Source organism: Muntiacus reevesi, chromosome 18 (genome assembly GCF_963930625.1).
Source record: "Muntiacus reevesi chromosome 18, mMunRee1.1, whole genome shotgun sequence".
NCBI classification, from domain to species: domain Eukaryota; kingdom Metazoa; phylum Chordata; class Mammalia; order Artiodactyla; family Cervidae; genus Muntiacus; species Muntiacus reevesi.
In genome coordinates this window covers 41446740-41474023 of record NC_089266.1, presented here as the reverse complement: position 1 = coordinate 41474023, position 27284 = coordinate 41446740, and the positions used below count along the sequence as shown (strand labels likewise).

Below are 27284 nucleotides of genomic sequence, written 5' to 3'. Positions count from 1 at the left end.
AGGAGGCAGAACTGACCATTCCTGGGGCCTTAGAGAAAGACTAGAGATTCCCCCCAGGGGACTGATGTCAGCATGCCAGGACTACCCAGAGGTCACTGTTGAGAGCGGTTTTGGCCACTGGCAACGGCCCTGTGAGGAGCACCCTGGCACAGTTTCCGCCGCTGTCATGCCAGGGCTGGAGGGTGGTCACATGGAGGGAGGTACTCCGCCCTGCCTGTGAATTCCAGCCTGGAGGTCCCAGGCCTGAGAGAGGGTCAGGAGAATGCTGGTTCTTGGTGCATGTGCTCCAGCTGTGTTTGGCCTGGAGGCAGATGCCCCTGACTTGGACCCAAGGAAGGGCCCTAAGTGGGCAGTGGTCCCAAGAAAATAGGCCCCGGTGGGTATTGCAGGCGGGAAGCGCACAACTTCTTGAGGGACTGGCGGCATCTCTTCCCAGGTGGTATGTACAGGAGGTGGAGGGCAAGGGAGCAGGAAGCTGGGAGCTCTGCTGCTAGACTTGGATGCAGGGCGGAACCGGCTTCCCCAGGCCGCCCCACCTAGATGGAGACTTCATATTCTCTCGTCTCCTGCAAAGGAAAGAGACTTCTGGGAGTTGGAAACTTGTCAAAGGCTTGCCAGCCCACAATCCACCTTCCTGAGGAAAAAGGAAAGAGTGAAAGGGTTTGGCAGGACCCGCAGGGGTTCCTGGCCAAGGGAGCACAGAATTGGGTCCTGACTAGGGTGTCGAGCCTGGCCTGGGTACTTACTCCAGTCTCGTAAGTTGGATTATCAAACGCTGACTCCACGGTGATTCGGTCATAAGGGCGGGGTCGTGTCCGGGGCAGCTGCAGGGGGCTCTTCCCCTGGAGCCTGTGCAGCAGAGAAGCCTAGGAGTCAGGAGTGCTGGGCAGGAGCGGGTCAGGGGTGCAGGGCAGGCAGGGAAGCCGGACTCACCTGCAGAAGTAGAGGTACACACCTCCCACCAAAAGCGCCATCGCCACCAGCGGCAAGAAGATGGCAGCTGCGATGTGAGCAGCATCCAGTGTGCTGGAGGCAGCTGGCACCTTGGCAACTGAAAGCACAGAGGATGGGGCTAGGGCAGAGGGCCCTGTCGCCTGGGTCCCACATCCCCTCGTCTCTGCCCAGGGGCAGCCAGCCACCAGCTCCTTCTTGCTGGCTGGGGGCAGGGAAGGAGCTTTTTGCCCCCTGCTAGTCCCAGATCTCTCTCTCTGCCCTCCCTCCTTGGGGGAGCCCACAGCCTGGAAGCTGTGAGAACAAGGGACGGGGAGATTATTTCCCTGACCCTCGAGGAGGTTGGGGGCTCACCATCCAGGCTGCGGCCGCTGTAGAAGCCGTCCAGAGAGGCTGGAATAAGAGGGGAGGGCCGAGGGCAGTGGGTGAGCCCAAAGAGCCAGACCACAAAGGCAGGGAGTGGGCTGGTCATGGGGAGGAATTTGTCCAAGGGGAGCCCACCCCAGAGTTTGTCACCAGGTCAGAAGGATCTGGCAGACACCCGGGAGACCAAGAATAACAAGAAGTGGGGGTGCGTGGGCAGGGGGTTTTGGTTCTCGGCCTGTGACATCTTTGCCAGGGCAGCCCCGTGGGCCAAGCAGAGGTTCAGCAGATGGCAGGACACTCACCAGCCCTACAGATGGGCGGGGGGTCACTCCAATGTGAGGGGTGTCCGGGCACACACTTGATGCTGGCCTGGCCCTTCAGCACGTAGCCAGGGGCACACGAGAAGTGGACAGTAGCCCCCGCTGGGTGCAGCCGCTTCTCGGGACTGCGGGCACCATTCTCGGGGGCACTGAGGCCGTGGCATGGTTTGAGCTGTTCTACTGCAAAACAGGCAGGGCCCAGTGAGGGTGCCGGACCCCCAGCCGCCAGAGGCAGCAGCCTCCCACCTCCCCGTTTGACACTCACGGAGACATTTGGGGGCCCGGTCGCTCCACTTGGGGCTGCTGGCTTGGCGGTCATGGCAGGTGAGGAGGGCACTGCCCGTCAGCACAAAGCCCTGGTCACAGATATACTGCACGGTGGCCCCCACGGGGAACTTGGGGCTCGATATGAGGCGTCGGCTGTGTTCCACGTCCCCAGGGTCATGACAGGAAGTCACTGAGGGTAGGGAATGACAGAGGGAAGAGGCCCAAGTAGAACTCAACAAAAACCACTGCATACTGGTTTGGTTTCAGGCCTGCCAACATCTTCATAGCACAGGGCTCCACCCCTGTTTATCTGCCTCTACCATTGTGCTGGTGTTATCTCTCCATCTGTCCCCCTCCCCATTCACCAGAATCAACAAACAGTGATGGGTCACATACCAGGAATGGAAAACTTGGAGTACTTGTTAGATAACCCTATGAGAAGGTATGATCCCATTTCACAGATGAGGCAACTGAGGCTATGACTACCAGCTAATAACAGCTAGAGTCTGGATCAGAATCCAGGAGAGAGGCTTGTAGGTTGCACTGGGGAGAGCGTGCGGAGCAGGTACACTCACCTCTCTGGCAGGAGGGCAGGTCCTCACTCCAGGTGAGGTCCCACTGGCACATGAGGACGCTGGAGCCCACCACCTGGTAGCCAGGGTAGCACTGGTAGGTGACGACGGTGCCGTGCACCAGCTCAGGCTGCGATGGGCTCTTCCAGCCATTGGGGATCTCAGGTAGCTCCGGACATGTGTCATTACGGGGCACCTCTGGGGGCAAGATGCAGGCCCTCAGCAGCACCCAAGGGAGACTGTGCCAGCCTCCCTCCCCTCAAGGGCACGCCAGCTCCTGCCAATTTGTCCAGGCCTGGCCTGGCCTGGGCAGGTTCAGTGATCATGCCTTCCTGCTCAGGGGTTCCTCCTTGCCTGTCTCCTAGACTCCAGGGTCATCACCTAAGCTTTGGCCTTACTTCCAAAAGCACGTTGGCCAATTCCTCAGCCTTGAGAGAGGGGCTGGGTAGGGTGGGGAAAACGGTCACGTCTATCAAAGATTGTCAGAAAGGTAGAAATGAAGGCCTTTCCTCAGTTCCCTGTTTCTATTAGGAAGTTCTTCCCACTGTCTACCCAGCTCCCTTTAGCAGAGGCTTGCTTCCTCTCACTGGGCCCTCGGGGGAGATGGAGAATAAGATTAGCTTCCCGAAGGTGATGCCTGGAATGTCCCAGCTTCCCCCAATCAGATAAGAGTGCTCAGACTCCTCACCTCCCTGGCCTTTCTGACTTGCGGAGGCTGGGGGGTCTGCACCCTGGCGTCGCTTCTACCCCCCGCTGCAGGTCAGGGCAGGGGCAAGCTCACCAAAGAAGTGGATGACGAAGCCCTGCTGGTAGCCGAGCACCGAGGCCCCGGGGTCCGACTGGAACTGAATGGTGACATCAGCCATGGAGGTAAAGAGCTTGAAGTGGCCACGGGGCCCAGAGTACTGGCCCAGGACCCGAGCTGTCAGGTCGTCCCCGTCATAGAAGGTCAGCACATCACCCGTGCCTATACGCAGCCTGTGGAGTGGAACCGTCAGGCAGGGCGGGCCGGGGGGGCCCCCAGGACAGGATGGCTGAGAGAGGGCCCCAGATCTTGGGAGGCAGCCTGGCCGAGCCCAGCGGGCACTCACACTCGGATGTCCAGCATGATGCGCTTGTCTTCCTCCACGTGCACACCCCAGATGCAGTCCTGCCCACGGCCGTATGGCTCCGGCCAGTTGGGGGAGAGCACCACGCCGGCCGAGTCTGTGGTCTCCCCACTACACACGGCTGGAAGGCAGGGGAGCCGCATCCCCTCGGCGTCCCCCCCGCCCCCACCCCCTGCAGCCTGGGGCTGCCTCCTGCCCACAGGAGTGCCTGCCCACTGCTGGGACCCCCCACCTCCTCCTTGGGGGAGGGGAGTTTCAATCACATGTGTCACCGGGCCCGGTGGTCCCAGGCCCTGTGGCCGGCTGCCTCGTGCCCACCCCGCTCCCTGCCCCCAGCAGGCCTAGCCTCTGATGCCTACTGACCTCGGCAGGCGGGCTCTGTCTCATTCCACTGGGGGTCGTGGGGGTCCACACACTCAATGATGATGGAGCCCTGCTCCAGAGTGTAGCCGGGGTCGCAGCTGAACTCCACGGTGGTCCCCACAGGATAAGAGGGTGCGCTGCTGCTGAAGTTGCCGTATTTGACAAAGGGCTCATAGCAATGGCCTTGCTGGAAGGCTGCAAACCACAGGACCCAGCCCAGCTCAGCTCAACCAGGGCAAACAGGGGGCAGTCATCCTACTTCCCTCCCCAGGGCCTTTCTCTTCCTGATGACAGATGTGTGTCTGGGTTTGGAGCAGGGGGTGGAGCAGCCCAGAGCATCTATCCTCAGGAGGCCATCACCATTGTATTCTCAGTGTTGAGTTTGTGCTTTATACACAGAAGGTGCTCAATACATGTGTTTTTTTTTTTTTTAATAAATTAATGAACACATGCTTGCGTGAGTGGTGCTAGAATGTCTCCTGCAGCAGTTCTTCTGTAAGGGTTGGGGCTATTTTTATTCTTCAAACTCTACAGAACTGATTCTCTTGGACCAGAGGGCCTGGGTCCAGGCAGGGGTCTCCTGCAAAGATGGAGTGGAATCCTGAACTTCAGGGGATGAGTAAAGAAAGAGGACCTGGGTGGCAGGTGAGCAAGGGGCGAGTTGGAAGGCGTGATGAGGGAATCGAGGCAGAGAGGGAGGGTGTGAGAAGAGACCCTGGGCTGGAGACCCCCGTCCCCGGTTAGGCCCCAGCAGGCTCACCCTCATAGCGCAGGGCCATGCCCGCAGCCACCCCACTGCTGTCAGTACTGAGTTCCACGAAGAAGTGTCGGCCGGAGCTGAGCAGGCCCTCAATGGGCAGGTACTCCACCTCGTAGGAATCATACACGGGCGGGGCCTCCACGTTGTCCCCGTTACGGATGATGAGCCTGGGCCACGAGAGCGGCAGCTGCGTGGCTGGTTGCTGGGTTGGGTGGGGTGAGGCCCCAGGCTTGGGTACCATCCCTCCGGTCGGGTACTACCAGGCTAGGCACTCCAATCCCACCAGGACACCCCCCTCACCTGTCGTCATCCTCGGCCAGGGAAACCTTCTCAAAGTGCAGGTGCAGCCGCTGGCCCTCGGGAGCCTCAAGCAGCCAGTGGCAGGTGAGGTTGTTGCTGTAGTTGCCCGGGAAGCCGGGGGAGACGATGCGGCCGGTGGTGGCGTTGCGGATCACTCCACCGCAGGCAGCTGTGAGATGGGCCGCACTGTGGGCTGGGCCCCGTCTGGACCCTAGATGGCCTAGCAAGCCTCCCCGCCCGTCCCAGCTCCATGCCTTCTGCACGGGGCAGCAGGGAGCTTGCCTTCACGGCTCTGGAGGTCATTCCTTTGCCCCTGTGACCCTGCAGCTCCAGGCAGCCAACCTCCTAACCTGTCGCTCCTCCAGGACCATTCACGTGCAACTCCCTTGACTAAGGGGAATCTGCGGCTGCCGAGCCACATGGCCCTGGGTGAGTCACCTTTCCTCACTGCTGACTTCTCAGGGAGGCCCTCCCTGATTCCCCCTCCCAGGTGAACTTTATTCCCCTTTCCAGGGTTCCAACCTTCTTGGATTTATCTGCTGCCCCTGTCTCAGACCAGCTTCCTAAACCAGTTATTTTTGGAGATGTCCCTTAACTAGGCCTCCAGGGCAGGGGCCAGGTCTTTTCAAACCAGAAACAGAGTTGGTATTCAATGTTTTTTTTGGATAAAATGAATGAATGACTATGAAAAAGAGAGTAGGACTAGATCAGGGATGACAGCACCTGGTGGGCATGCCCTTCACCTCCAAACCTTGTGCCTGTAGCAGGCCTTGTTAGCCAGGAGACAGTCTTGAATCAGCATCACTGCTACTGTCAAAAGACAGGCTGACCCCTTTCCAGCACTGGTCCCTCTGGCCTGGGACGGGGCCCTCTTCCTTAGCAGAGGCTCGGCAGCTTGCCCTTCCCTATCACCAAGGACTGCTGAGTTGCTTGGCCACAAGCTCCTGGCAGTTAAATGGGGCCAGAGAAGAAGTCGCGGGCAATAGGGCTCTGGTTGGTCCCGGGTAGCACTTTCCTTTCCTGGACCCACAGCTCTGGACTCTGCCAGCTCTCAGAGACCAGGCTACCCCGGCCAAGATGCAGTGCCTTTGTCTCCGAGTGTTCAGACTGAAGAGTATTTTAACCTAATAAAGCTCCCAGGGAAGGGGTGCTGGTGAGTTGTTTCTCTGCTTCTTTGCAGAGAGGGCAGACTCACCTTTCTGCTTGGTCTTGGAATGGCACTGCCCTTGAAATCTGACTATGCCCCATCCTCCACTTAAATTCCTCAGTGGCTCCCTGTTACCCTCGAGATAAAGTCGAAGCTCAAGACGGGGTTTGAGCCCTTTATAAACCCCACTCTCTCTTGACTCGGCTTCAATGCTTCCCGGTACACTGTCTTCTTGAGGCGCGCCCCGCTGTGTCCTCATTGTGGCCTGCCGCTTCATGTCTCCGCATCTCTGCATGTGCTGTTCCAGGAATCCATTCCACTTCCCGGAGCTCTGATGTGCCCGTCACCCTTCCCTGCCTTCTCCTTGGGAAGATTTTTTGACCTCCTTCCTCAGTTTCAAGCAGCTCTCCCCTACTCCCCCAGCTTGGATCTCCATGGTGCCCTGAGTTCACCCCATCACAGCACCATCTGCCCTGAACTTACTTCCTGGGTTGCTTTCCAGTCTTCCTGCCGAACAGAGAGCTCCTTGAGGGCAGAGCCCACGTCTGGCTTATTCACACCCACTTTGGCCTGAGGCCCAGAAAGAGTTTATAGGATGAAATAAGTATCAAAACCCCAAGCTGCTTTTCACCCTGCAAATAAAACACTCCATCTCACTTCTGTCAACAAGCCCCTCTTCATTGGCAGCAATCTCAGACTATCTGATCACCCAGGACCAGAACCTAGAAGTCTCCTATGTCCCCCCTTTCCCTCGTCTGGGTCTCTGGAACCTCTTCCCACCTCTTCATTCCCAAAGTCATTGTCTAAATTCAAACCCTCTTGCCTGGCTGGCTGCGAGCTTCCAGACACCGCCTGCCTATCTCTCCTGAGGGACAGTTCTGAACCCCTCCCTCCCTGTCTCACAAAATGTCAACAGCTCTCCACCCAGTGTCTTGGCCTGACATTCAAGGCCCTCCCATCGCCCTCTGCCCCTGTCTCAGGCCTCAGCCAAACCTGGCTGTTTTCTTTGTCCCTAAAACGCTCTCTCCCCCTCTCACCTCGGGGTCACTGCCCACACTGTTCCCTCCACTGAAACCTTCAAAGCCACTCCGCCCAGGAAGCCTCCTAAGCACCCAGCTGAGAACGACTGTTTCCACCCATTCCAGGTCACTCTGTCTCTTCATCCATACTTTTAACTTCCTGCTCTGGAAGTTGGCGACCCAGGGGCTGTCTCCCTCTCTCATATCCTAGAACTGTGGGCTCCTTGAGGGCAAGTCCCTGTTTGATTCCACTCGGTATACCTGTGGTGCCTCCATATAGTAAGTGCCCAAGAAGTGCAGGTTGTGTGAATGCTACTGAGGTGTGAGGCCATTTTCTGGCTTCGTTATGGAGAGGAAATGGAGCTGCCAGACCACAACGGAAAGCGGGAATGAGCCCCCCACCTCACTTCCCTGATCGGCATTGAGTCACCGGGGGCCACTCACCGATGCAGACCGGCTCCTGAGAATCCCAGAAGGGCTGGGTGGCGTTGAGACAGGTAAGGAGCCTGGCACCCTTCAGCTGGTAGCCAGTGGTACAGCGGAAGCGGGCACTACCTCCAGGGTGGAGGCTGGTGACAGTCACAGCTCCATAAGCTGGACGTCGGGGAAAGTGGCAGCTCAGGAGATAGGCTGCAGAGAGAGAATGAGTGACATGTGTATGTGTGTGTTGAGGGGGCTGAGTCATAGCCAGGGCCAGCCTGCCTCAGGGTGTCAGAGGAAGCATCAGGAATTCCAGAAGAGACTCTGATCCCCTCCCCAGAAGGTGTCAGTGATACTTCTGGCAGCCTGGGCTGGAGCAAGCACAGAGCTGGAAGTTGGAGCCTTGGGTTCCAAGCTTTGACACTCCAGGCAAGTTACTTCGCCTTTCTGCGTCCTAGTTTCCTCACTTGTTAAATGAGGTTCAAGACGTCAGCCCACTTACAGGGTTATTGTGAGAATAAATGGGGAGTATTTTATTCAACTTGGTATCCCTGGAACCAAGAAGTATGTACTGAATGACTTATAGATGTGAAAGCACTCGAAATAGTGAAAAGCCTATACTGATGTGAAGTATTGATATTATTTTTTCTGCAAGGGACAAAGATGAATTACAGCAGGAAACACCAAAGTCAGACAGTAAAAACTTTCCCAGTATTCACTGAGAAATGCTAAAAAGCTTGATGACAAGAGCTGTGGACTTTGAAAAACAGAAAGGGTCCCGGGTGGGGAAGCAGGATACAACTTCATGGAAGTTGTGGGAGGAACAAGTTGCCCTGGGAAACTTAACTATTGAAAGTGTCGTACCAAGTATGACCGAATGGTGGCAGCAAAACCCATAAAACAACCCAGCAAATCCCAATCCGGTGCTAAGCTGGGGCCTTAGCTAAAAATGGGGACCAGGGCTGAGAGGTGGGGAAGAAGGCCTTGGAAGGGTCAAGGAGAAAGGCTGAGTGAAGAGTCTGGGCTATGCAGCCTGAAAACCCTGGGGGTACTGGGAGAGATGAGAACCGTCTAGACTGAGAAACCACTCCTGGGTCTTGGGGGTGGAGGAGGCCCACCCTCACTTGAAAGTACTAGGAGGATGGGAAGTGAGGTCCAGGCAGGAACTCTACTAGCCTCTGGGTGTCTTTGTATGAATGTAGGAAAGGGCAGCTTCTGGGCAGACCAGGGTCCAGACACAATGTCAATGCCAATGCTTTCTTGCTCAGTCATATCTGACTCTATGCAAAACCCCATGGACTGTAGCCCGCCAGGCTCCTTGGTCCATGGGATTCTCCAGGCAAGAATACTGGAGTGGGTTGCCATTTCCCACTCCAGGGGATCTTCCTGACCCAGGGATCTAGCCCACATCTCCTGTGTCTACTGCACTGTAGGCAGATTCTTTATCTTTGAGTCATCACAAGTTTTGTGATTTTCACCTGGCCTGGCCTTAGTTACTAGGTCTTTGAAAAGGGGAGACCATTCCTACCTTTCCCTCTCTCACAGAGTTTTTAGAAGAATGGCTAGTGAGTGCTGGCTTGTGACTGGCAGTCAGCTGTATGGGGCAGTGCTCAGGAGGTGGGCTCTGAGGTCAGACTGCCTGGGTTTGGATACAGGATCCTCTCCTTGATATGCCACTTTGGGCAACTTACCTAACTTCTCTGTGCCTCAGTTTCCTTGTTTACCCACCCTGCATTCTATGTTGTTACATGAGAAGATATATGTGCAGTGTCTGAACCTTATATATTTGAACCTTCACTAATACTTCTGGGGCAGGGAAAGTGAAAGTGTTAGTCACTTAGTTGTCTGACTTTTTGCAACCCCATGGATCATAGCCTCTGTCCATGAGATTTTCCAGGCAAGAGTACTGGACTAAGTAGCCATTCCCTTCTCCAGGGGATCGTCCTGACCCAGGGATAGAACCGGAGTCTCCCTCACTCCTGGCAGATTATTTACCATCTGAGCCACCGGAGAAGCCCTGGCACAGAACAGCAGCAGATGCTGTTATTGTTTGTAATTTTGATTAATAAAAGCACCTCACATCTGCATGGGAAAGGGAGCACCTTCCAGCTTCTAAAGTGCCTTTATGGGACTCCCATGGCGGTCCGCTGGTTAAGGCTTTGTGCTTCCAATGCAGGGGACAGGGAACTAAGTTGGGAAACTAAGTAACAAAAAAAATTGCCTTCACACTCTTCTTACTTGATGCTTAGGAGGAAGTTAGGGTTTATTAACTCATTTTCAGGTGAGGAAAAAACTAAGGTTCAGAGAGACGGAGGGACTTGGCCTGATCACAGTCAGTAAGCGGTAGAGTGGGCACTTGAAGCTCCTGGCTCTGGAGCCCACTTGCTTTCTCTCTCCCCTTTCCCACCTGCTTTCCCAGTTGAAGTAGAAATGTGGGCTCAAGAATCAGAGAAACCTGGGAGTAATAACCAAGGCTACCCTGGGTGGTGGTGCAGGGTGGCCACTCACAGTGATCTGGGGAGGAACCCCAGGCTGGAGTGGGATGGGACACTCTACCCAGAATGGAGGGGGAATGACACCCAGGGCGGTCTAGGTCATGAGGCAGATGGCATGCTCAACACTTGTATTTCAATCTTCCCCATAACTCTTGGAACGGAAACCCCCCATTTCACAGATTAGGAAATGGGGCTGGTATGAGGTGAGAGCAGGAGGCTGGGGGCAGACGATGAAGCCCCCAGACTCCATGGTGGGTAAAGTGCTGCTTCCCAGGACGAGCTTCCTCCTGTTGCCATGACGACTGTTCCCAGGGAGCCTGCATCGCTGCAATCTGTTGAGCTATTTTCTCCCTGGCATCTGTTTCTGGGGCCAAGTCCAGTGCCAGGAATATTCAGAAGGGAGGAGGGGGATGCCTGGCAAGGCCCTCTGCTTCTTCACCCTGCCTGAGGCTGTGGGAGGGGAGCTGGAACTTCGTTCTGCAGATGAGACCCCTGCCTCATGATCTCCAACATTCTCTTGGACAGCTCTGGCAGGGCTGTGGGTCCGGGGCCCCTCACCCCCTCTTCTGGCACCCTCTTTCTCCAGCCCGGGGAGACGCGTGTATGAACGCACACTCCTCCTGTTCCCATCTCTGGGATCAGGGCTAATTACAGCCTATAATTAGGGGAATTACACTCATTAAGGAAAGAGCTGATCATTGACAAAAACTGGGCCGAGGAGGGAGGGCTTCTGGGAACTGAGAAAGATGCAGGACTGGGCCAGCTTTCCCAGCCCCTCCTTGGGGTCCACACCCCTCACCAGGCCTCCACCTTGCTGTATTTCAGTCACCTTTGTCTGGCCCAACAGAGAGAAGGTCCGAGGATTTGTGCAAAGGAATCTGTAGCTACTGAGAAGGTTACCGTGGCGTGAAATTATGCCTGCTGCTAGGGAGGATTGATGAGCCATTAGGGCCCTTGCCTCAAGGCAAGCTGGTCCCTTGTCTCTGACAAGCCCCTGGCCAAACCCTGATGACTACGAGGCTCCCTATTACCACGCCAGACTGCTCCCTCAGTTTAGGTGGAGAGGCCAGGAAGGTGTGGGTACTCCTTAAGGGGAGGACCAAGCATCCCCATCTCCAGAGGAGTGGGGAAGTGGTCCCTGGTGATCAAGGCAATTGTTCTCATCAATTATCTCCCCATTAGCACTCCCCAGTTTGAACTGGTTATCTTGTCACAGCAGTGCAAGGGATCGAGGAGACTTTGCCTGGGGAAGAAGGGGCCGGGAGGGATCCTGGTGGGAGAGGGACAGAGCTGCTTTTCCTCCCTTTCCCATCCTGCCAGCTCTTTAATATAGTTTCCGGTTTTCTCATGGATGAGTGCTAAACAGTTGTCCACCATGGCTTTGTGGACTCGCTGTTTTGGTCTCATTTTACAGTGGAGGAAAAGAGGTCAGAGGGTTAGAGAGGTCAAGTGACTTGTGTAAGGTTGATAGCCAGGGGGAAGGAGATTCAGACGCGGATCTGCCCTTCTCTTGAGTCTGTGATTTTCCTATTACGTCATACCACTCTCCTATTTCCAGAGGTATTCTGAGCTGACTGGGACATGGGCCAAGTCCAGGGTGGGTGAGACAGTTCAGGAAGGCCAGGGTGGTAGTTAAGGACCTCTAGATAGATGGTCAGCCATCAAGCCCCTTTGACCTTGACCTCCTTGCATTTGGGAAGAGGGCTTCTGTTAACTGCCTGTTAAGTGTCTGCCTGCTGTGGAGATTCTGATTTCCTTGAGGGCAAGGACTAGGCTGGATCTTAATACTGCCAGTCTCCAGCACAGGCCTGGCAAGGAGCAGATTCCTAGGAAAAGTTTACTGAATGAACGAATGAGTGGCAATGGACACACCCAGAGCTACCTGATTCTGTGTCAGGCCCCCTTTGGGACGAGTTCTCTGGTGGGTGATAGGGTAGGAGGGAACGTCCTGGAGGTATCAGATGGGCCATGCTCACCCCAGTGTATGTTACTAGTCTCTCCGTGTTCCCCCCTCAGGCTGTAATAGCACCAGAGACCCCCAATAGGGCAGCCAGTCCGACTGGTCCTGCCCTCAGCTCCCCAGGCCTACCTTGGTAGTGGAAATGGAAGGTGCCAGGCCCAGCAGGGGGTGGGAGGCTCTGGAACCTCAGGGCTGCCTGGTGGGTGGGGCTGCGGATGACTTGGCCCCTCAGCAGGAAAGACTGGTTGGCCAGGGGCAGTGGGTCTGGCCCCCCGAGGCCCTCCACGGTCACGGTCTCCCCCTCTCGGAGGCTGATGTTCTGGACCTGCCCGTGGGATAGACAGAGCAAAGCAGAAGGGTCAGGCTTCTTTTTACTGATTGAGCCCTGCTGCTCTCAGGCTCCCGCAGGCCCCGAGGCATGGCCAGTCCTCAGTGCCTCCTGGGCATTGGAGCCCCTAACCCGGAGCTAGGCCCTTCAGTGCAGGAAGATCTCATTTTACCTCCCCAGTAACCTTGTGAAATGGGACCTGAAGTTCAGAGATACTAAGTGTATTATTCAAGGTCACATAGGGCATTCCAGGCAGTGCAATGGTAAAGAATCTACCTGCCAATCTAGAAGCAGGGGACACAGGTTTGATCCCTGGGTTGGGAGCCCCCTGGAGAAGGGAATGGCAACCCACTCCAATATTCTTGCCTGGAGAATTCCATGGACAGGGGAGCCTGACAGGCTACAGTCCATGGGGTTGCAAAGAGTCAGACACAGCTGAGCACACATACGCATGCACCCAGAGATTGGCAGAAGTGGGATTTGTAAACACGTCTGGAGGAGGGAAAGGCTACCCACTCCAGGATTCTGACTTGGAGAATTCTATACAGTCCATGGGGTTGCAAATAGTCGGACACAACTGAGCGACTTTCACTTCACTTCTGCTTTCCAAAGCTTTTCAACTACCCCATATGCTTCCTGTCCCTTCCTTGCTCCAGGCTGTTTTCTCATCTGTAAAGTGGGGGTGCAGTGGGTGGGTTGAACTAAGTGGTGTCCAGGGTCCTGGTCAGCAAGGTGGGGTCTTAAACATCAGACCCATGAGCCCAGTTTCCCCTGAAAATCCCCTGCTGGATGTCTCACAGGCATCCTCACCCAGTCTGCCTCAAACCCTCTTCTCTTCTTCTCTTTCCCCAACTGGCAGCTCTCCTGGCTCCCTAGCTCAGGGAATGACCTCACTATCCATCTGCAAGCCCAAGTTAGAAACCCTGCCTCATATTCCACATCCAGTCAGTCATTCCATCCTGTCAACTGGCCCCCAGCTCTGTTCACTGTCCCCTCCCCACAGTCCTTACTCTTACTGTTCCCCTGGACCAATGCAGCAGGCTCCTGCCAGCCTTTCTGCCTGCAGGGCTCACCCCACTCCCTCCTCTACATCACTATTATCTGAACTGCAGCCAGGGAATAGACCCGATCTGCGGTGCTCATGGTGCTTCCTTATTTAAATCCTCCATGACTTTCCAGTGAGCCCACAAAGACCACAGTATCTAGTCCAAGCTCTTTGCTGCGGCCCTGGGGTCCCTGCCCCACTTGGCCCCTGCTGACTGCTCAGCCTGGTCTTACACCACACCCCTCCCTTCTGATCGTTTCCTGTCTGTCACAGGCCCTCCCGCCATCACTCCAATCCTTAGTCCTTCAATCCCTGGAGCATCCTTCTGGGCTCCATGCCTTCATTCAGTCAAACAAGGATTGGACAGCAACAGCGTCTGCCCAGAGGAGAAATGGTAGTGATAGGATTAGAATAGGATAGTTAAACAGGTAGCTATAGAAGTCCCAGTAGGAGACTATGGATAGAGAGGGGAAACCTAGGAAACTTTGGGACACCACTCTAAGTTAATGATCACTCAAGAAAGCTATTGGAACATCGTGAAATGAAGCAGGCCTGCTTAACCATAAAGTCATAAATAAAAGCATGAGACATGCCCCAGGTCATTAGGTAAAGGGAAAAAGAAAAAGAAAAAATGAACAACCTTCTACTGTTTTGAATAAGTGCTATGATAATCCAAAGAATTGATGCTTTTGAACCATGGTGCTAAAGACTCTTGAGAGTGTCTTGGACAGCAAGGAGATCAAACCAGTCAATCCTAAAGGAAATCAGCCCTGAATATTCCCTGGAAGGACTGATGCTGAAGCTGAAGCTCCAACAAATTGTCCACCAAGAGCCGACTCATTGGAAAAGACCCTGAGGCTGGGAAAGATTGACGGCAGGAGGAGAAGGGGGCGACAGAAGATGAGATGGTTGGATGGCATTGTCGACTCAATGGACATGAGTTTGAGCAAGCTCTGGGAGGTAGTGAAGGACAGGGAAGCTTGGTGTGCTGCAGTTCATGGGGTCTCAAATAGTCAGACACCACTGAGTGACTGAGCAACAACGATAATCCTAGTTTGACCTCATAGGATTGAACACTCTCCTGCCCGATATGAAGGAGCAACTAGTGATGTAAGCCTGACCTCTTCTCAAAGAAGGCAGTCTTTCTCCCTCCCTTACTTTCCTTTGACTATAAAATTATAGCCTACTTAATCCTCGGGGCACAGTTCCCTCACCTGCCCACTTGCATCTCTTAACAGTAAATCCTACGTTAATAAATCTACTTCTTGCCTATCACTTTAACTCTTGCTGAATTCCTTCTGCAGTCATTCACAAAGAACGTGACCTTCATTAAGTCCTGAAACCAGGCATGTGACCTCAGTTGGAAGATCACGGGTTTCAGATGGGTTTGAGTCCCGGCACTGAGATGAGATCAAGTACCAGGCTCAGGTTGAGTGGTTTCAGCTCAGGTGAGTGTATGGCCTGGTAAAGCAGCATTGGATTAGGAGCCCAGAGGTCTGGGGCCTACCTAATTCTAACCATGTAATCTTGCACAAATATGCCAACTATTTGAGCTTTAGTTTCTTCATCAATAAAACGGCCCAGTGTGAATCTCTGCTACTCAAAATGTGGTCCCTGGGCCAGCAGTGTCAGCACCACCCAGAAGCTGACTTTCAGACCCCATCTACGATCTACTAAATCATCCGTTGCATTTTAACAAGGGGGCTTCTCAGGTGGTGCTAGTGGTAAGGAATCTGCCTGCTAGCGGAAGAGACACAGGAGACGTAGGTTTGATCTCTGGGTTGGGAAGTTCCCCTGGAATGGGAAATGGCAACCGGTTCCAGTATTCTTGCTGGAAAATTCCACTGACAGAGGAGTCTGGTGGGCTACAGTCCATGGGGTCATAAAGAGTCTGACACGATAGCACACACACACAAACTTTTTAACAAGACTTCCCCCATGATTCCAAAGCACTGATCAACATAGTTTCCAAAGTGCAAGTTTAAGTGTTAGTTGCTCAGTCATGTCTGACTCTTTGCAACGCCATGAACTATAGCCCCCCAGGTCCTCTGTCCATGGAATTCTCCAGGCAAGAACACTGGAACAGGTTGCCATTCCCTTCTCCAGGGGATCTTCCTGATGCAGGGATCGAACTCAGATCTCCCGCATTGCAGGCAGGTTTCAAAGGTCCCTAGTATGTTGCTCTGAGGGAGGACTTTCATGGATTATCCACTTGGGCTAGTTAAGTAGCATCCAGTGAGTCACCAAATCCCTCCTAATCTTACCTCCCAAATATTTCAGTTGATTCCTTCTCTCCATCTTTTTGTCTCCATCTTGGCTCTGATTACACCACCAGCACCCCACCCCTCCATTGTTTCCCAAGTGACCTTCACCCTGTCCATCCCCAACTCATCTGCCGGGCATTGGCTGTCCCTCATTGGATCATGTCTCTCTTCTACCCAAAGCTGTTGGTGATTTCAGATTGTTCACAAGACAAGGTCCAAACTTCCCAGCTCATTGTTGACTTCAGCAGCTATGCCAGCCTCTTACCTTCACTGCGGCCACAGGCCATGCTCACTACCCTCCTCTGGGCATTTGCATGCCCAGGATCCTGCCCAGGAAATGCCTGCCCTTTTTCCTCTCCTGCTGAAGCTGCTCATTCTTTCAGGTCTCAGGGCCACCATCCTCTGCCTCCAAAGCCCAGACAGTCACTTCCTTTACTTCAGGCCCTCCCCACCTGTCCTCTATCTATTAAAGCCTAAAGGTAGCATTTTGGATCACGATGTCCTCTTCACTGGGGCTTCCCAGGTGGAGCTAGTGGTAAATATTCCACCTGCCAATGCAGAGACATTAGAGTCATGGGTTCAATCCCTGGGTGGAGAAGATCCCCTGGAAGAGGACACGGCAATCCACTTCAGTATTCTTGCCTGGAGAATCCCATAGACAGAGGAACCTGGTGGGCTACAGTCCATAGGGTTGCACAGAGTCAGACACGACTGAAGCGACTTAGCACGCACACACCCTCTTCACTGGCCAGTTGCAATAAAGACATATGGAAACGGTGAATGGGCGGGTCGCTGGATATACATCACTTGCCAGAGGCTGCTGAGAACAGCGAGGTCTGAGGACAGAGCTGTGCTAGGCTCTGAGCCCCTCAGACTGTGAGTGCTGAGAGCAGAGGTGCCCTGCAGACCCCCCTGCCTGGGATCAAAGACCTGGGGGATCTTGGGGGCTGAGGAGAAGGCCTGAGGCAGAGATGCTGGGGCAGAAGTGCTGCTCCTCCAAGAGCAGCTCAGGGCATGTTTGGGTGGAGGCTGCTGGACCATCTGCCAGGGACAGTCCTCAGGGAATTCCTGCAGCAGGCGGAGGCTGGAGGAGGTCCCCTCAAACTTGGAGATTCTGTGATTCTCGAGTTGGGCAAACAAGACTCACACACGTGGAATCTGTAATTATCGAGAGATGCCAGGCAGCATATAATTCTGCCTTAAGTGGGACTGAACGCATGCAGCAGGAATCCTCTAGGGGAGAGTTGGAGGGGTTGTAGGCTGGGTGGGGAGAGAGCCTGGAGCAGGTGGGTCTGAGAGTGCTTCAGGGGGTGGGGCGGTACTAGGAGGAGGAGGAGGAGGAAGGGATGACATCACTGCAGGGAAATTGCTAAGGAAGCAAAGGCAGAGAAATACACATGAATTTAGCATTTTTCCTAGTTCCCCTAAACACCCTTTTGACCCCAGCTTCCAGGTCCCAACCCTGCTGTTTAGCCAGCAACAGCGGCTGCAATACCAATAATTACCATTCACAGAGCACCTACCATGTGTCAAACCTTGGACTATTTACAGATATTAGTTCATCCTCACCACAATTCTATAAGGAAGGTAGGTGGTAAAATCCCCTTAAGTAAACAGAAGCTGGGAGAGGCTAAGGAGCTTTGGAAAGGTTGCACAGGTGTTAAGCAACAGAGCCTTCCTCACTGGAGGCCAAGGCAGCTCCCTCCCTCCCAGCCTCATGGGGGTGTCACCTGCAGACAGATTTCTAAACATCTTTATTCCCAGGCCCCAGGTCCATCAGGTTTAGCAGCGATGTGATTTTTGGCCAGGCTGGGATTTTTTTTTAAGGTGTTGAGCTGTCTTTCCTCTCAGAAACCTGTTGTTTTTTAGTCACTAAGTGGAGTCCGACTCTTTTGTAACCCCGTGGACTGTAGCCCATCAGGCTCCTCTGTCCATGGGATTCTCCAGGCAAGAATACTGGAGTGGGTTGCCATTTCCTTCCCCAGGGGATCTTCCTGATCCAGGAATCGAACCTGTATCTCCTGCATTGGCAGGCGGATTCTTTACCACTGAGCTACGTAGGAAGCTCTCAGAAGCCTATAAAGCTGGAAAACTGGGAGCTGAGACCTCTGTCCCTCTCTGATCTGGGGAGGGCATGCCCCCCTCAAAGCTGGCCTGGTGGTAGGGTTGCCATGAGAACATGGGATGGAGTGGGCCTGATTACTCAGGGTCTTATCCAGAAGGCACCCTGTTCTCCCAGTGGCTGTCTAGGCAGCGCTGGCCCCTTGGGTTTCAAGCACCCACTTGCAGGCCTGCCACCGTGGCCAGATGTAATTTGTCACTTGTTTGAGGGCCAGGCCTGACAGAGGCCAGACAGGGCTGGGTGTTAGACAAGGGGGGTGGGTGATGAAGTCCTGATGTAATTTGCAGGCATCTGAAGAGCTCAGGAGACAGATTGAAATGTCAGCTCTGCTCATGAGGGCTGTCTTCCCACACCCCTAGCCAGTGACAAGAGGGGAGCTGGGGACCAGGCCAGGGAAGACAGAGGCAGAAGGAGGTGCGGGCAATTCCCACAGGACCCTGGGCTGTCTAACTTTGCCTGGCTTCCCGCAGACTGGCGGTCAGTTCAAGGAAGGAAATAGGGCTGCTTTGAGGGGGCTGACTCTGTCCTGACTCCTTCCTGGAATGGAGATGGGGAGGACTTAGGTTGCCCTCTGCCAACCCCAGACTGTCAGCCTTGCCTGGCCTCTCTGTCCCCATGGAAGCTGCCAGTCGGTCTCCAGAACACACTCTAATGGTATGACTCACAGGCAGGATGGTACCACAAGGCTTTGCACACCATCACCTGAGTATAAGCCTGCAGAGGCAGGCCGTGAGCTCAGGGATGACTCATGTGCAAGCCCCTCCCCTAGCACTTGAGTCCCACCCCCAGAGACTGACCACAGCCCTTGCTCCACTGCACTCTCCTGGTCACCAACAGTCATGCGTGTACTCTGACATAAGCCCCCTGCATGCACATGTGTGTGTGCATGCTAAGTCACTTCAGTCGTGTCTGACTCTTTGCGACCCTACGGACTGTAGCCCACCAGGCTCCTCTCTATGGGGATTCTCTAGACAAGAATACTGGAGTGGGTTGCCACGCCCTCCTCCCGGGGATCTTTCTGACTCAGGGATCGAACCTGCGTCTCTTATGTCTCCTGCATTGGCAGGTGGGTTCTTTACCACTAGTGCCACCCACTGTGTGCATACTACTCCCTAAAATACATGAGCTGGCACATGCGTGTCCACACATATATGTGTTCCCTCGTGTCCACGTGCTCCCTCACTCCAACAGTAGTAGAATCACAGTTCCTCCCATGAGATCCTTTACAGTTTTCAAAGCTCTTTCACACCCATTATCCTCTCAGATCTCAGAGCCTCAATAAAGGAGGCAGGGAGGCTGCGTTTACCTCCACTCTATAGAGAAAGGAATCTTGTGATCAGAGAACTTGAGAGGTCCTCTTTGAGTCTCACAGTGAATCCGAGGCAAAGCCAGGACTCCTGCTTCCTGGTCCAGTGCTGTGCCTTCATGCATGCATCCCAGGCCTCTGCCCCCAGACTGGGAGAATTCCAGGTGGGGGTCCTAGAGGAGGAGGCAGGGCTGGGCTGAGGAAAGGGGTGGCAGATGGAGCTCTCCAACTGTCCCCAGCTGAATTCCCTCTTGGAACAGGCCAATCTTCTGGGCCAGGGGAAGAACAGGGCCTGTCGAGTCTTGGGATCAAATCCCAGCTCTGTCACTGACTAGCTGATTGGTCCTTGGGCAAGTCACATGACCTCTCTGAGTCCCAGTTTTGTCTGTGAGTTGGGGTTGTAAGGATTATGTTAGATCCCACCTATACGGGGCTCAGCACAGAATGGGCGGAGCATCTGTGGTCTCCTTCCCCTTTTTTGGAGTGACCCGGGCCCCATCCAGGCTGTCGGCCACCTCACCTCAGCTGTGCCAGGGCTCTGCCTGAGAGGCACAGTACCCAAGAACCACCCTCTCCCTGGCCCAAGTTCTGAAAGTGAGAGTCGCTCAATCGTGTTTGACTCCTTGCGACCCCATGGACTGTAGCCTGCCAGGCTCCTCCTTCCATGGAATTCTCCAGGCGAGAATACTGGAGTGGGTTACTATTTCTTTCTCCAGGGGGTCTTCCCAATTCAAGGATTGACCCCGGGTCTCCTGCATTGCAGGAGGACTCTACTGTCTGAGCCACCAAGGAAGCCAGCCGCTAGAAAGCAGGAAACAGGGTCAAGGGGCTGAGGGGCCACTGCCCAGTCTGGCCTGTGAGGGAGTTTCTCAGCCAGAAAAGGAGCCATACTCAGAGGGACGGGCGTGGAGGACACTTCTACATCATCTGGTTCAACTTCCTTTCACAGAACGGGACAGAGGCCTAGAGAAGGCTAGGGGCTTAGCCCCATGACTGAGAGATGGGCTGCAAAGGCAGGACTGGAACCCCAGTCCTGTAGCTTCTATGCCCTTGTCTTAACTGATGCTTGTCTGTAAACCCTGATGGCACAGGGTCTGCTTTAGGGATGGGGAGAAGGGCCTAGATCCATGGGGCTAGACCTGCCGGCTCCCTTGTGGCCCCCCCCCCCCCCACATGGGCCTTCCTGGAGCCAATAGAGAAGAGGTTGCTGAGGAATTTCACTGCACTGCCCCACCACGTACTCCTGCATCAGGCTTGGTCCTGGGTTGGGAGGATAGGGGGTTCTGGTTATCAAATTGGCAGCTGGCCCGGCCTGGGAGAGCAGTGTTCCAATGGGGCCACTTGGGGCACCAGGGCAGGGATGGTGGGCAGCTGTGCCCAGGCTCCAGATGGTACAGACAGCCGTCAAGCCAAGATGGGGCTGGCAGCGGAAAGGCTTTTGGATTGCCCAGCACAGTGAGAGACATGAGCCAGGCCCAGAAAGGCCTGGAGCCCTCAGGGAAGACTGGCTGCCTGGAGAGGAAATGGGGCCCTCATGGGCTACAGAGCTCAAGCCCACCCATCTGAAGGGGCTTCTCTGGATCTCTCTGAAAAGAGCCTAGCCCCATGCCAAACTCCTGGTCAAAACAGGCAAGCTTCTTCCTCCCTGGCCTTCTTTTTGCAGGCAGCTCAGACCCTCACTCTCAGAGGGCACGAAGAACATCCTAAAGCCATGGGGAGCTGGGCCATTAGAGATTCTAGAACCCTGAGACTATTCCTCACAAAGAGGGGATTGAAAGGGTCTTGCCTAGGGCCCTAGTCTTTAGCCAGGACTCTGGGCACATGGCTGGGGCTCAGCCTGGTGCCAGGCTGATCAGTGCAGGGCTGTAATTTACGGGTCTTTAAGATGTTCCTCTCCTCCCGTGGCTCCTCCCATCCCCCTTGCAGGATTCCATCCCTTTCACCTAGTGTGAACCATCTCCGTGAACTCATGGAGGGGCAGGCAGGGGCTTACCTGCGATGGGGAGAAGCCACAGGCCTAAAGGAGCAATGGGCAGCCTCCTAAGTGTGCCAACAGTCTCACTCATCTTGCTGCCAGTGCCCTGCATGGCTTGGCCCAACATCCAGCTCTGAGCAAGAGAGCATTTTACGCTGACCTAGCCTCCAGCAGGAGTGCCATCAAGAAGCCCTGAAGCCCACCTCCTGCTCCTCTGCAATAAAGTCACCTGTCCAAAACTGCCTAGGCAGGCTTCAAGGGCCAGTCTGCCTTACCTGCTCCTTCCCAGCCCAGGCTTGGCTGCCGGCCTCTCATCCTTCAGCCTTCAGAGCAGGTATCGTCACCTCCCAGAAACCTTCCCTGACCAGCCCGCCTACTCAGACTGCTAGTTAAAGTAGTGTGCCCCATCCTAGAACTCCTACGGTCCTCCGTGCTCCCCACTCCCATCGCCAACAGTACTGTGTATTTTATGGTCATTGGTGATGGTGGTAGTTTTTTTTTTTTTTGATGGTCATCATTTTTTATTTCTGTCTCCCCCGCTAATTGTGAAGATCTGTGTCCCCAGCACCCAGCACAGAGCCTGGCACATAGTAATTACTCGATCCATATTTGTGGAACAAATTCATTCATCAAAAAACATTAGTTAATGATTAACGGAGTGACCTTGGGCAATTCTCTTTCCAGGATGGCCTCAGTTTTTCACATACCCATTGGGTATCAGTCTGCAGTATCACTAATTCTTCAGGTCCCCAAGTGGCCTGTGTGGTGCTTCGAGGAGGCCTGGATAGGAGCCGAAGTGGCCGGAACTGGCCATGGAAGAACCTTAAATCCTGCTTCAGCGCTGGCTGATTCTGTGTCCCTCCCCACCTGGCCCTCCCTGCCATGGCCTCAGACTCTGTCTCAGGCCACCAGGTTGACAGGGTCCCCAAGGACTCTTCCCAGTGGTGGGGGAGGAGAGGGCGGGGCCAGCATCTGTCTGCTACATTTCTTGACAGCCATCCAGGGCTGTGGCAGGTCTTCCTCTCAAGGTTGCCTGGTAACAGCTTTTGCATCTGATGAAAAAAAATGTGGCAGAACCCGACAACAGACACGGGGCTTCCTAGGGCTTACGTGAGGGGGTGGGTATCCGGGGTGGGGCAGATGCCTGGGCCAGGGCCAGGGCAGGCAGAGCCCACAGCATCTCACCTCACTGTGGAGAGTGCCAGGACGGGGCCCAGCCTGGCCTAGTGGGCATCAGTGGGGGTGGTAGGCTTGGGGGGGGGCAGGTAAAGCCAGCCCAGGCCTGCAGGGGGGCAGCCAGCCTGGTATCTGCCCCCTCACCCACTGCCTGCCCCACACCTGCAGCTGGCGTCTTCCACCCGGCGAGCCACAGCCGGTGCCACCACTCATTAGGTGATGATGTTACATTAATTACCTTAATTAAGCGGCACTGAGAGCTAATGGCTTGGGGGGGGGTGTTGGTGACTGTTCCTAATTACCCTCCCAGTCAGACCAGAGTGAGGGGCACAGGGCTTGGCAGAACAGGAGCAAACAGTTACAGAAAGAAGGGACGGAGCCCACCAGGGGTGGGAGACGGTGCCCCTCCTCAGGGTCTGGCTCAGAGACCTGGACCTGCCATCCCCAGACGGGAGGGTGCTGCCCCAGGAGAGATGAGCTGGCTCTCAGCCCAGATCCAGGGGCTCTGGGATGCGTGGGGGACAGGCCAGGAAGGGGAGACAGTCAGTGCTGTCCTGCTCCCCGCCTGTTCTCCTCCTCTGCCCCTTCCCTGGGCTCCTCCATCACCTGCCTGATTCCCTCTCCTGGGCTGAATGCTTCTTCTCTCCACCTCCATTCACTCTCCAGAGTCACATCAAATATCATCTCATTCCTTCCTTCCTCCATTCATTGATCCATTTCATTCAATTAGCCCATGGAGAAGCCAGCCTGGGTCCTGTATTCCAACGCACCCCTCAAGGAACTCACAGTCGAGCTGGGGAGGTGGACAGCTATAAACACACCCAAAGGAGACAGAGTGATGAGCTAGGATGGGAGATACCCCAAGCTCTGGGGATCAGGAGAGAATTCCCAGAAAAAATGAGGCCAGATTAGAGTCCTAAGGGAAGGGATAGGAGGATGACTCTTCTGGGCAGAGGGACCAGCAGGTGCAATAGGAGCTTGTGAAGAAAGTGCGCTTGGTCTGTTCCATTAGCTGTAAGCTGTTTAATGCAAAGCAAGAGTAGAGAACAAGGGAGGAAACGGCTAGAGATGGGCCCAGAGGGACTGGCCTTGATTCAGAGGCCCTTGGGGGAGATGTGGGAGGTAGGATTGATTTCATTTGAGAAAAATGACTGCAGTGTGGGTGGAGGATGGTAGGAGGGGTCAAGCATGAGTGGAGTGACCAGTGAGGCAGCCACTATATCATCAGGGGAGGGATGACAGAGGCTGGACCACGTGGTGGTTGGGATAAGAGGGAGCAGCAGGCAGATCTGAGTTTGGGAGAGTGTCATGGTGTTAGAACTCAGTCATGAGTTGGTGGACTCATGGGAGAGGGAGAGGGAAGGGCCGAGGTTTCACAGCTCCGGTTGCACAGCTTCAGGGATGCCGTCTACAATGGACCATGGGGGTGCTGCTCTAGATTTCTGATTGGTTGGGGCCAATCTCTGAGGATAGGTGTAGTGTGTCAAGCAGGTTTTGGGGAACAAAAAGGAAGAATTGGGTTTGGAGCATGTGGAGCCTGTGGGACAGCCAAGAGAGCCTATAGGCTCAGGTTTGAAGATTAAGAGAGAGCCGGTGGCTCAAACGGTAAAGAATCCCCCTGTAATCCAAGAGACCTGGGTTTGATCTCTGGGTCGGGAAGATCCCCTGGAGAAGGGCATGGCTACCCACTCCAGCATTTTTGCCTGGAGAATCCCATGGACAGAGGAGCCTGAAGTAGCAACGGTTCATGGGGTCGCTAAGAGGCGGACTGACTGAGCAACTAACACTTCATGCCGGGGGAGGGAGGCAGGAGGCAGGGGGCTGGGCGCTAGGTCTGACTCCCTCAGCAGCTGGTCACCTTGGATGCGGCAGCCATGTCTGTCTTTCCCACCTTTGCATGCCAGGAGCCAGCAGAGGGGGCTGACCGAGAGAGGCTGCTCAGAGGGTATTTGCTGAAGGGAATGAGTGAGTGAATACATGTGCAAGTGAGGCTCCATGGCTCTCAGAAGCCCAACCAGGCCAGCCTGAGTCCTCTTTGACTCAGACACGTGGATTCAGACACTCACCCAATCCCCTGCCCATCCATGGCTAGAGCCCCTCCTCAGGCTTGTCTGAGCACCTGATTAAACCCCTGGGGCAAGACGATGGGCACACCTGCCCCTCCTGCCACCCCTCTGAGCCTCGGCACCGCTGAGTGGGAACAGGAACCTCTTCACTTTCCAATGCACAGGGCAGAATCCAACCACGGTTTAGGCCCATCGCCTGATCCTGCTCCTAGGCCCCTTCTTCCACTGATGACCTGGTACATCCCCACCTCCCCCCAGTAACCAGCACCTTTCTGGAAAGATAACACACTAGCCCCAACTTTTCCTCTGCCAGATCCAGGTCACTCACCTTGATTTCCACGCCGTAGCCAGGGTAGACGGAGATGTAGTAGAAACAGTCCAGGCCGACATCAGGGGGTGAGTTGGAGGCCGTGGGGGAGTCCAGAGAGCCCTCTGGGCCTGAGAAATTCCAGCTGCAAGGGCCTGGAACGCAGGGGGAGACATAAGGCTAAACCTAGCTCTGGCAATTTGGGTCCAACTATGGCTTCCCCGTGTGTGTGTTTGTGTGTGTGTGTGTGTGTGTGCGTGTGTGTCTGGTATGTGATGACACTCACCCCTTGGGAGTTCTATTACCCTTTGAAAGCAGGGTAACCACCTTTTCTTGAGCACCTACTGTGTGCAATCTTATCTCAGTTCTTACAGTGACCCAGTGAGGTGGGTCTTCTTATTGCCATTTTACAGAAGAGGGTCAGGGAGGTTAGATAAAATCCCTAAGGTCTGATGTGCATGCAAAGTCACTTTAGTCATGTCCGACTCTTTGCGACCCTTAGGACTGTAGCCCGTCAGGCTCCTCTGTCCATGGGGTTCTCCAGGCAAGAATACTGGAGTGGGTTGCCGTGCCCTCCTCCAGGGGATCTTCCTGACCCAGGGATCGAACCCACATCTCTTGCGTTTCTTGCACTGGCAGGTGGGCTCTTTACTACCAGCGCCACCTGGGAAGCCTCAAGGTCTGGCGGAGTTGCTTTCACTCAGGATTTGAACCTGGGTCTGGTTCCAGTCCACATGCTCCCTGTGGGTTGGCAAGGCAGGCCAGCACAGAGACACAGAGAGAGGAATCCAGAGGGCCCCCAGCCCCCCCGTCCCTCTCTCTAGATGGGGATTTGAGCCAGCAAGTAACTGACCTGGTGGCTGGACTGTGGTGACGGTGGTGGTGGTCTCCTCATCGTCCCCTGAAGCTGTGGAGGTGGCGACGGTCCCCTCCATCCCGAGCCCTGTGGTCTGGAACAGGACTCCCAGAGCCCAGGGCCTGCCTATGTCTCCAGGACCCTCTGCGGTTGGAGTCCATGCTCCGCCAGGGGGTGTAGTGTTGGGCCCCTGCCCTGGGCCTGGGGTGGGCACTGCCATGCTGGGCCCCGGAGGTAGGGCAGCTGTGATGCGAAGTGCAGGGGGCTCCGACTCCAGGCTCCAGGGTCCCTCCCTGGACTGGGGCTGAGTAGGGGCTGCCGCCATGACTGGACTGGGACTGGTGAAGACGGGGCGGCTGTCCTGATTGGCCAGGCGGGGCAGGGGACTGGCTGTAGGTGGGTCAGGCCTCAGCTCGCCCTTCTCCAGCCCCTCTTGTAGGAATTCCTCCAGCAGGGGGTGGTGGTTAAGCAGCTTCAGGGTAGGGGCCGTTGTGACGAAGTGGACGCCTGGTTCTGGCTGCTCAGGTGTAGGGGCCGCTGTCAACTCTCCATCTGTCTCCTCCAGGCCTGGGGCCTGCCCTTTCCCCTCCGTGGGGGCTTCCGAGGAGAGTCCTGAAATGATAACCAATGCTCAGAGATTCTCCTCCTGCCCCACAGGGAGCAGCATACCCAGTCCAGGCAGTGGGAGACCCATCTCTCTTTTGACTGAGAGCCTTGGGGAGCATCCTCATGGCTGAGAATCATGGAGCTATAGAGTTTGAGAGCTGAAAGTGAGATGATAACACGCACTTCAAGGATGGCACATGAGAGATCTCTTCCCCCCACCACCACCAGAGGTGGCCATTACTAATCTGCTGCTACTGACAAGTGCTCAGTCATGTTTGACTCTTTGCAACCCCCATGCACTGTGGCTCGCCAGGCTCCTCTGTCCCATGGGATTTCCCAGAAAAGAATACTGGAGTGGGTAGCCATTTCCTTCTCCAGGGGATCTTTCTAGCTCAGGGATCGAACCCAGGTCTCTTGGGTCTGCTGCATCGGCAAGCAGATTCTTTACCAGTAGCACCACCTGAAAGGCCATTACTAATCTGTCATCACACCATTTCTTGGTTGTTCTCAGATTTGGTCTCAGAATCCTTCTTAAAACAGCACTCTAGGCAGCCATGCCTGAAACCTCAGACACACATGTTGAACAAATATTTCCAATCCCTAATGTAGCTCAAAGGCCTGTTTTTACTGATGAGGAAACAAGGTCAAAGAAAGGAAACGACTTGCTCGAAGTCAACCAGCAGTCAACTGAAGGTCAGAGATGACACCCTTAGCAAGAGTGCCCTCACCGTGACTTTTCTGCCTGAGATTACAGGGCCTTGCTTCAAACTCACTTTCTATTCTCTCTCTTTTTTTTTTTCACTTTCTATTCTCAATGAAATTGCTGGTCATTAGTCTCAGGAAACACTTCACATATTTGGGATTTTATTTTAGACTCCTTCATGGATTCATGATGACTTTTTTGTTAGGGTCCCATTACGTCTTATTTCTCTTACTTTCCATAAAATCATTTCTTTTGTCTCTCTCGCTCTTTTTTGTCCACCAAGAACAGTAATATGAATAGAGTAGGAGAAGCTAAACTCTGGAGTTAGGCAGATATAACTCCAAATTCATCACCATGGGACTGTGTGATCTTGGGCAAATAAACTCTCTGAACCTTATTTTTCTCACCTGTAAGATAGGGTTTCTTTTATAGGATTAACTGAGGTAATATTACTTCCCTTTCCCATTTGCTATGTCTTTCT

At 54.6% G+C, this 27284-nt stretch overlaps 1 protein-coding gene across 2 annotated transcripts; it reads right to left on the bottom strand.

Annotated features, from left to right (window-relative positions):
* Positions 1-536: 536 nt before the first annotated feature.
* On the bottom strand, positions 537-25834 carry SEZ6 (seizure related 6 homolog). Of its 2 annotated transcripts, none has more exons than XM_065910425.1 (16): positions 25492-25834; positions 24660-24793; positions 12179-12374; positions 7619-7804; positions 5009-5177; positions 4709-4875; positions 3949-4143; positions 3568-3706; positions 3258-3454; positions 2480-2674; positions 1903-2094; positions 1620-1817; positions 1306-1344; positions 934-1051; positions 747-849; positions 537-566 (listed from the first exon to the last, which is right to left on the bottom strand). In XM_065910425.1, exons 1-16 carry the CDS (start codon positions 25817-25819, stop codon positions 537-539), a joined length of 2586 nt encoding a protein of 861 aa, XP_065766497.1. In that variant the 5' UTR covers positions 25820-25834. The 2 variants fall into 2 exon arrangements, with proteins under 2 accessions (XP_065766497.1, XP_065766496.1); XM_065910424.1 differs by having other exon boundaries at positions 550-582.
* Between the last annotated feature and the right edge of the window lie 1450 nt (positions 25835-27284).